The following is a 10,543-nucleotide window of genomic DNA, read 5'->3' on the forward strand; positions in this document are numbered from 1 at the left end:
ATAACACTGAAATGCACTTCAACCAAAACTTATGAAATTTCTTCCAAAATGCTAACTTCCACAATATGCGCCAAAACGCTCCCGGATCATCCAAAACCCGATCCGGGCATACGCCCAAGTCCGAAATCATCATACGAACCTGCTGGAGCCTTGAAATTCCAATTCTGAGGTTGTTTACTCAAAAATCCAATCCTAGTTGATTCTTCTAACTTAAAGCTTGCGAAATGAAAATCCTCTTTCCGAATCAACCCCGAACTTCCCGAAATTTAATTCCGACCACGCATACAAGTCAAAATGCCTGAATTGAAGCTGCTCATAGCCTGGAAATGCTGAACGGTGCGCTAGGGCTCAAAACGACCGGTCGGTCATTATAGAATTTTTCCCATTGTTTCCTGGTGACACAAAGATTCCCTTGAAGGTCCACGATGAAGATTTTGAATTTACTTGTAACGATCCGACCGATCATTTTGGGCCCTAGCGTGCCGTGCAGCAGTTTGAGGCTATGATCAGCTCCATTTCAGGTACTACGACTTGTACGCATGGGCGGAATTGAATTTCGGAAAGTTCGGGTTGATTCGGAAGGAGAATTTTCATTTCGGAAGCTTTAAGTTGAAAGAATCAACTAGGATTGGATTTTTGAGTAAACAGCCTCGGAATTGGGATTCGAAGGCTCCAGCAGGTTCGTACGATAATTTCGGACTTGGGCGTATGCCCGGATCGTGTTTTGGATGACCGGGAGCGTTTTGGCACCTATTTTGGAAGTTAGCATTTTGGAAGAAATTTCATAAGTTTGGGTTGATGTGCATTTCACTGTTATTGATGTCCGTTTGGGATTCTGAGTCTAGGAGTAGCTCTGTATGGTGATTCTGGAGTTGGGAGCGCGATCGGAAGTTAATTCGGATGCCCGTGGATCATTTTGGGGTCATTTGGCTAAAGATAGAAATTTGAAGGTCTTTGGAGAAGTTTGACCGGAGGTGGACTTTTTGATATCGGGGTCGGAATCCGATTCCGAACGTTGGAGTAGGTCCGTAATGTCGAATATGACTTGTGTCCAAAATTTGAAGTCAATCGAACGTGATTTGATAGGTTTAAACATCGAAAGTAGAAGTTTGAAATTCTAAAGTTCATAAAGCTTGGATTGGAGGTCGATTCGTGGTTTTAGCGTTATTTGATATGATTTGAGGCCTCGAGCAAGTCCGTAATGTGTTTTGGGACTGGTTGGTATGACTGGTTGGGGTCCCGAGGGCCTCGGGTGGATTCCGGGTGGTTAATGGATCGAAAATGGGATTTTTTGAAAGGGCTGAAGTTGCTGGTTGCTGATATAACCGCAGCTGCGAAATTTGGGCCGCAAAAGCGGCCAGAAGAGCCGCAAATGCAGTTTTGGCCAGAAGTGAAGAGACCGCAGATGCGGTCATGGAGAAGCGGGACCGCACATGCGTGGGCGAGGTGCAGAAGCGGAAAAAGGGAGCTTGGAGGAAGCCGCAGAAGCGGTAGAGTGGCTCGCACCTGCGGAACCGCAGAAGCGGTCAGGGGACCGCAGGTGCGGAAATGCTGGAGGCAGTGAGGTTTATTTAAATCGGGGGTTGGGTTCATTTCAATCCCATTTTCTTCCATTGGAGCCGATTTGGAGCAACTTTGAGGTGCAATTTTCATCACCAAGCATGAGGTAAGTAATTTATGCTAGTTTTGAGTTAAATGCATGTTTATATACGGATTTGGACATGGAAATTTGTAGAAAACTTGGGGTTTGAGGGAAAACCTAGAAATTTATATTCTTGGAATTCGACCACGATTTTTGGTATGAAATTAAGAGAAAATTATATATTCGAGTTTGTGAGGCTATGGGTAAACTTATTCTTCGAAATTTTTGGAAATCCGGGCACGTGGGCCCGAGGGCATTTTTGTCAACTTTTTGATCGGGGTTAGGAATTGTTATAAATTGAATTGTAATGAGTAATTGAGCATATATTAATGGATTTGCATAATTATTGGCTAGTTTCGGAGCGTTGTGCATCAATTCGAGTCTTCGGAAGGGCGTGGGATGCCGGTTATCGATCTTCGGAGCGAGGTGAGTCTCCTTTCTAACCTTGTAAGAGGGAATTATCCCCATAGGTGAAATAATTGGTTATTTGCTCCTATTTGTGGGGGCTACGTACGCACTAGGTGACGAGAGTCCGGCGTAGCTACTAATATGTGTAAGTCCGGGTAGTCTAGGACCCAAAAAGCATGCTATACTTGGAATAATTGCAATCTTATTGACAGTTGAATTTCTTAAATCCTATCGAATTGGTAAATAAATTTCTAAGAGGATTAAACTTCATTTTCTTGAATTGTTAAAAGAGAATTGGCTTTTCCTTGGATAATTCTTCCCTGATAAATTCATGATTGACTGATTGTCGTGTTTATTTATATTTGACCACGTCGCATGTATGGTTCGGGCCACTCGACCCGGCAGTGCACATTTTAAATATTGTTGGATCGGATCGTACGACCTCGGCATGAGTTGTGCATGCTTGTATTGCTTGCCTTGATATTTGTTGATACTAATATCTGCTCTCCCCGACTTGAGATAATTATTAATTAATGGATTATGAATCCGGAGACTTTAAATAAAAAGGAACCTTCACCTGTTTAGTGACTCATTTAAATTTTACTGTTGTTCTTAATAAATCCATGAGTCATCACGTTAATAATATTATTACTGGACCTTTAGTAAGTGTCGAAGTTGCCATCTCGTCTCTACTTCTTCGAGATTAGGCGGGATACTTACTGAGTACACGTTATTTTTGTACTCATACTACACTTCTGTGCATTTGGCTGCAGAGGCACATGCACCTCTAGTGGCCTAGTGGGCGTAGCAGCATGGTTGACATAGAGACTAGGTGAGCTGTATTTCCTCGAGGCGACCCGCAGCTAGTATAGTCTCTCTCAGGATTCTATTATTTTCTATCCAATTGTATTCCGGACAGCTGTTGTACTTTATTCGATTTTCTTAGAAATTGCTCATGCACTTGTGTCACCGGGTTCTGGGATGGTTACGAAGAATTTTGTATTAATTGCTTATCATTTAATTTGAATTGAAGTGATTATCTTTTTAATTGGTAAATTTGAAGGAAAATCAGAGAGTATTAAAACGAAAATTTAATTAAGTATTTTTGATTGGCTTGCCTGACAGTAGTGTCCGGCGCCATCGCGACCCTTAGTGGATTTTGGGTCGTGACATTATTTTAATGCCTTTTGCCATATTGTTTTCATTATTATTATACTACCTTGATCTCATGCGTGATCTGCATTAGACTTTGAATCGTACTATTTGATGAGTTATTTTTCTTGATATAATTAAACTCTTTACCTAAATGATTTAGGCGCAATCAGGGGCCATTTGTTGGTATTGGTCCTAAAATGAGATAACGAAATTAATGAGATGACGCCGATACGTACCTTTCGAAGACATTTTCGACCACCTTTCATGTATAAACAAGTTGGTGATGATTTGAAACTTCCTTTCGGGCTTTTTGCGGATTTTCGCGATGGCTTAGCTTTTGGAATATTAAAATATTGTTTTCATTTGTAGAGAGCTATCGTTCACAAACTACGTAAAAGTTTTTAAAACCCTTTTTAATCATTTAGACGGACTGGTAGTTGACAATTTAGATTCACTTTTCGATGGCTTTCCTTCGAAAACTTTTTTTTTTCGTAAATATTTTAGCTTTTGAATGACTTCGTTGTTTATGGAAATATCTTTGAGATCTTTTGACTACTTTGCAAGAACCTTAAAAAATCTAGAAATTGCATTTGCATTACCGTGCCCTTTGTATAGTACTTATCACACCAGTTGTCAATTTCAACAAGCACAAATCATAAAATACATATTACATCACTTCACTAAGTACAATCCAAACCTCCAAACATCCAACAAACACAATCTATATATTTTTTTTTTGGTAATTAAATTTTTTTATTAATTACCAGAATATTTACAAGTAAAGAGCCATAGCACGACTACAACCCAGTCTGCTATCTAACTATAGGACTGAAAAGAAACTATTTTCTACTAGGCTAACAAATACAAAATTGTTGAACCTTTTCTTTAATTCTAGTAGGAGCTCGGACATTAGACACGTATGCTATTTCCTTCACTACTTGTTCTGCCTTCCTTGATCTCATTTCGAATCTCCGTTGATTTCTTTCAATCCATATTGCATGCACCCATTCTGTATAGGCCATCTTGAATATCTGGGCTTGTTGCGATTTACCTTTTGTTCTTTGGATGATCCACTTTTCCATTAGTTCCCATTGTGTTGTTCTGAAGCTTGGGGCCTGCATCCATTTTAGTACCCCCTCCCAGACTTTGATAGAATAAGGACACTCCATGAAGAGATGGTCTCTTGTTTCATTTTGGTTGTTGCAATCTATATATTTTTGTTAGTACGTTGAATGATATAGTAGGAATAAAATTTGGATATAGTGAAAAAAAAGATGATGTAATTCAAACAAAATTAAATTTAAAATAGTCAAATGTGTTCTTTCGGGGGGTTAAACTTGATATAGTTTGTTTACACCAAATTTAATAAACCAGAGGTCCGGTTGAAATACGTCATAAGTTTATGTATAGCTTAGCCCAAAAACTATATATGCGCAGTAAGATTGAAATACAAGACGTAGCTCAATACTATGTTACTGAGCTAGGCTAAGCTGGGCTCAAGGCTGATCCCACTACCTTGCTTCCTAATCTTGAAGCTTCTTTCTTAATTTTCTTGATAAATAATTGGAGATTGGTAATATCTTGTACTATATTGTCGGCAATATACCTACTCACAACATCAGATGATTGTAGACAAATGTTGACATCGTTTATGGCTTCATCAATCTGTTTGATAACATCTTTGACTTGATGTTTATGGTACTTATTAATTGCTAGCTCGAGAGCCCTTCCTGCATCTCCCAAGTTAAATATACAACCCACGGCTTCATCATAACTTAAAACCTGTGATATGAATCCGGCAGTACCTATCGCCGATTTGAGAGAGGATTCAATATTATCAGCAGCCAAAGGCATTTGAGGAATGAGTGTGAACATTAACAGGGAAATGCATATTGTGACTATGGAACTTATGCTAAATAGAGATGCCACTCTTTAGCTTTTCTTCTTTCAGTACTCTTTCTGAGATCTCGTGTTTCTATTTATACGCTTTTGCTTTTCATAGTTCATTGAATTTGAGATGTTATATTTATGTCTCGTCTTTAGTTTTTCAATAAATGCGCCATTTAGTTATACATATACATCGAATCCGAGCTTATAAATCACTTTTTCTGTTACAAACTAATCTATATTTACTTAAAAGGAAGAAAGTTAGCCTTGAAAATTTGCCAAGTGTTCCACATATAAAATGCCATGTAGCAACTTTAGGACAAATTAGTTATTTTAGGTAAAATTAGTTTCTCCTTTTAAATTTTGAATTTAAAAACAATTAGTAATTACGTATTCTATATATATTTTTTTAAAAAGCACGTTATTCTACATTTAAAAGAAGAAGAAGTAGTTTCTACGTTTCTTTCAAAAGTAAAACCATTCCTATTTAGTTTCTCTTTATAAATTTTGAAATTTGAAAACAATTAGTAATTAGGTATTTTATATATATTTTTTAAAAAGCACGTTATTCTATATTTAAAAGAAGAAGAAGTAGTTTCTACGTTTCTTTTAAAAGAAAAACCCATTCCTATTAAATAGGTATATAGATACATTTTGAAACCTTAGCCGCTGGAAATTGGGAATGCCATTTTCATCTCTTTGCCCTAAAAATTTCATCCTCCAAATTCGGCACCTCAACCACACGATGTCTTACCATGATATCAACTCCTTATCCACGAACACCTCTGCCCACGATTCCAGTAACATGATTTCACGGTTTTATCAAATCAGTTCTAAAATCAGTTCTATTTTTACAGTATATAGTTCTTTTCTTTCTCCATCGTGATGAAGTTTAGAGTATATTGGACCAGGAAATTGCAGCTTCTCTTTTTGTTGTTGGATGATTTTTAATTTTTTATGTGTAGTCTCCCTCTCTCTTTCTCTCTCTCATACGAGCATATTACTCCTACTCGTGGTTAAGGGAAAAAATTCTCCATTGTTCTTTGCAAGCAAGACATATTTGATCAACCAATCCACCACGCTTAAATCCCAAGCTCTGAGTCTTCTCTGCATTATTAAGGTCTCTATATAGTATCGAATGGTTCGTTTTGGTTTTAGTTATTAGCCTACTGCAATCAACTTGTCCCGTCCCGCGATAGGATTTTCCGTGAAGCTTTACTTTCTACTTATATTTACAAATACCTCTGTCTATTTTCAGGATATAATGGCGTCTGAAATCAATTTCATCAATGAAATTAACAGCAAATCAATGAATTGGAAGTTAAAGGTTCGTATTGTGAGGCTTTAGAAAAATCCGGACTGCGACAGGCCTGACAACCCCTTTTCCATTGAGATTGTTCTGATGGATGAAAAGGTATTGTTTAAAACTTTATAATTACTTTCCATTTATCATTGTTTACATAGTCGTAAGTATATTACAGTCGTATACTTACTAACTTAGTCATTTTAACTAATTGAGTTTTTTTGTAGGGCGACCGCATTCACGCAAGTATTGGCAGGTCTTTTATTCAAAGGTTCAAACAAGAAATTAAGGAAATGGGTTTGTACATCATGAACAATTTTGTGGTTTGTCCAAATAATATGAAGCTTAAGACCAAAGACCACAAGTTTAAGTTGATGTTCACGCATAAAAGCACTGTTGACGAAATACATGATCCACAATTCAACATGTGTATTTTCAAATTTAGAACCTATGAGCAGATGTCAAATCCCCAAGAATTTGACAATACTGAGTTATTTGGTAATTTAATTTCTCTCATTTTTTCCACTTTCATTTTACTTTGCCTTATTTGTTTTCTATATTTTGAATTCTAAGTGTGAATTAACAATACTAATCACAGTACATATAATTAAAGATCAAGTTTTAGATTAAAACTTTTTTTTGACATTGTTAAATCCTCAGTCGAAAATCATAATCTGATTTCTAGAAGGCCTTTGTAGGCGTATGGAACTAAATAAAGGTCAATATTGTACTATTTCTCTGAACATCTCCATTACAGGTGTATAGTCGTGGTACTACTTTGCATATTATTTACAGATAGTATTTCAGTCGTTTTATGAAGGCCTAAGGTTAGCTTTTGATCTCTTACTTCCATAGGTAGCTGATGGAGTTCATGCCCACAGTTTACTTTACATTCTCTGAAACCTTCCTTTTTCACAAAACTCTGAAAAATTGATACCTGTTTCCTCTGGAATATACATCCAAGTGTTTAATTCCTTTATCTTTATTTATATTGTCTATAATGATTACTAATTTTGCACATATTTCCTTGCTTCGTAGATGTCATTGGCGAAGTTGTGAGTTATGAGGACGTACAGTCTATCAAGCAAGATGATAACATCCGTATGTACATGAACATTGAGATACAAGATTATGAGTAAGCTCGCCACAATTTATTCAACTAAGTAAACATTTCAACAATTCTTTATTTTGATTCCTATGCTTAACCTTATAATATGTAGGAGTAACAACATTTCTGCAACTCTTTGGGGAGACTTTGTGGAACAGATAAAGCCATATTTGAATGGATCCAATGATAAGCATGTTGTCGTCGTCATGCAATTGATTAGAGCACATCGATATTGAGGTTATTAAATTGTCTACTTACTTTGCAATACAATGTCTCTATATAATTAATAAACTCTTAAAAATTACTTTTAAGTGTGCAGAACAATATTCGGTGAGGAATACTTGGCACGTATCGAAGCTTTGGATCAATTCAAATCTTCCTCAAGTTGTTGACTTTTGCTCCAGGTCTCTATAAGTTGGGCTAAATTTAAGTCTATTTCATCCTAAATTTTAGTCTTAAAATTTATTAACGTATCTCAAGTTAAAAATTGAAACAGAATGGTTTCTGTGCGTGGAGAAAGCTCCCAAAGAATTACTCAAATTTCATCTCACAAAACTCACTCTGTTGCTAATGAGCTAGCATCTGGAAGTATTGAAGTTAAAAATGTTGAGGATTTGGGTGACTGTAACTATGTGAGTACCTACTTTTTAATTTATTTTTTTTTACTTTTTAATTACTTATCTTATATTTCTCTACATAACAATTGTATATACAACTTTTATGCGCAGCCAGGAAATTACTGGGTTGTAGCAACTATTGTACACGTTGAATTAGACCGTGGATGGTGTTATTTAGCATGCAAAATTTGCTCAAAGAAACTAGAAAAAGAGGGGAATAAATTTTATTATAAAAAAATGCGAGCTGATTCGTCTTCTCCGGTAAATTACATCTATTCTTTGATATTGGATAGCCTCCATATGCCACTAGCAGCTTTTTTGGTTACAAGTATCAGAACAGTCTATATCCTTCAATATAGCAGACTGTAATGAAGTAGTTCTTATCCAATTTAACCTCCTGATAATTGAGGTTCTTCAAAACTCTATTGATGATAATTCAAGTAAGTTGGTCGATTTATTGATCAACTAATGTAGAGGCATACTTTAACTCCTTATGGATTAGTAGGAGTATTTTTTTGGTCTATGTTTTTTTTTTTTTTTTTTGGTCAGGTAGGTTATTAAATGTTAGTGGCAAGCCGCTGGATAAATTAGCAAAGCTAAATGAATTAGTTGATTTTTCGCCTTACCAAGAAATTAAATTTATCATCATTATTATTATTATTACTTATAACTCATAATGAGGAATAAATATTTTACCGATCAAAACGAAAATCAAATATTTCATGCTCAGGCCTTCTATTAAAGAGCCACTTGGGATCGGTCAATGGCCCTTGGCAATAATAAATATTTGTCTTTTATTTTAATTATTTTGGTCGCAATCGCTAAAATTAATTTCCAATATGCATATGTTTTTATTACTTCTCTTCGCTCTTTTTTTTTTTGAATCGATCCGCGCATCGCGCGGGTACGTATACTAGTGAACATATAAAGGAAGAGTCACCATCAGTAGCATGAATACTTTACTTGATTTTGTTTTTAAAAAAAAAATCAAGTTGCATAGGGAAAAAGAAGAAACGGCTCATAAACAAGGGATTAAAACTCTAAATATCACACGCAGTTGAAGTGCGGCTGAACTTATAACTCTTGAAACACAATTGTGTGGATTACGAGTAATTTTCAGTGCAATATACAAGAAAACTACTATTTTTTAACATAATGAAACTTTACTTAGCAAACAAATACAAGAATATTAACACCAAACCAAACCTGTGTATTATTTAGTAGATCAATATGTGTTGTTGAAGTTGATTCAAAGGCTGAAATCAGTGTGATGGACTCACAGTCAATATGTGAATCTATGTGATTGACTCGTCATCAATGTGTGAAGCCATCACACCTCTCAGATATTGAATCAGACAATGAAGATCTTTTTATCTCTCTTTTCCAAAACTTTTGTAGGGTTGTTTATTAGTATTCAATATATATATATATATATATATATATATATATATATATATATATATATATATATATATATATATATATATGTACCCTTAAAATGGATAACAATTGAATTTATACGCGGTTTAATGATATGTAGATTTATTCAACACAAATAATCAAGAATTTTAGGTAAACGAGTTAAAGACACAATGAATAATCAAACCAGCCGTAACGTTATGGCCTAGCTTGAACTTGGATTGGGCGATAGTTTCCGCCCTCAGTTGAGTCTTGAGTTCGAAGCCAATCAAGAACAAAGAACAAAAGGTAAAGATTTTGCAGTAGCTAGATAGCAGAGAAATAATTTTGTATGGCTTGGTATGCGTGTTACAATGTGTTATATTGAAATAAAAGTTTTCCCTTTATATAGTAGGAGAGTTTCAGCCCTAGTACAAGTCTAAAAAAGATAAAATCTTACTTTCTCGTTAATTACTTATCTGTTACCGACATCGAGCGAGATTTGTGCCGTGATATCTGGTTGGACGCGGATATCACGGCCCTCCATTAGTCGTGTGCAACCGTTCATGCGCTTCCCGAAGTCTCAGAACCCACCCCGGGTCCGGGGATATATATATAACTAGTTTTCTATTATTTAGGAATAATTATTGATTTATTTTCCTAATATTAGGAATTCAAAACCAACTAAATATTGTGTATTAAATATTTCTTTATTTGAGCTATGTAATTTAACAGATTTGTAAAAGAACAGTTCTAACTAAGTAAGTCTTTCTAGATATTTTTGGGAAAAGGCTCGAGCACTTCAATTTAAGTTTACTTAAGTTTAGGACTCTTTATATAAAGAGGAAAAAGATTGAAACTAAGGTATAAGTTGATAGGCATCAATTAATGAGTATACATTTTTTTGATTAAACACAAAGTCTTAAATATTTTAGGTCAAAATTTCCATAACTTTTCAACTCCTTTTAGGTCTAGGAGTATTTTTGTTTTAGGTTGATGAGTTAATGGCATGATCGATTGCATTA

At 35.4% G+C, this 10,543-nt stretch overlaps 1 protein-coding gene across 3 annotated transcripts; it reads left to right on the plus strand.

Moving 5' to 3' along the window:
- Positions 1–6,348: 6,348 nt before the first annotated feature.
- LOC109216162 lies at positions 6,349–8,745 on the plus strand. 3 transcript variants are annotated; one of them, XR_002066458.1, is made up of 7 exons: positions 6,349–6,506; positions 6,612–6,893; positions 7,434–7,530; positions 7,616–7,740; positions 7,823–7,907; positions 8,000–8,135; positions 8,232–8,745. XR_002066458.1 is itself a non-coding variant. In XM_019380291.1 (6 exons), the coding sequence occupies exons 1-4, from the start codon at positions 6,495–6,497 to the stop codon at positions 7,737–7,739; spliced, it is 504 nt and encodes a 167-aa protein (XP_019235836.1). In that variant the 5' UTR covers positions 6,349–6,494; the 3' UTR covers position 7,740; positions 7,823–7,907; positions 8,000–8,745. The 3 variants fall into 3 exon arrangements, 1 of the variants encoding a protein (XP_019235836.1); XR_002066457.1 differs by having other exon boundaries at positions 6,623–6,893; XM_019380291.1 differs by having other exon boundaries at positions 6,623–6,893; positions 8,000–8,745.
- The last annotated feature ends 1,798 nt before the right edge of the window (positions 8,746–10,543 follow it).

Source organism: Nicotiana attenuata, unplaced genomic scaffold (assembly GCF_001879085.1).
Source record: "Nicotiana attenuata strain UT unplaced genomic scaffold, NIATTr2, whole genome shotgun sequence".
Classification (NCBI taxonomy): Eukaryota; Viridiplantae; Streptophyta; class Magnoliopsida; order Solanales; family Solanaceae; genus Nicotiana; species Nicotiana attenuata.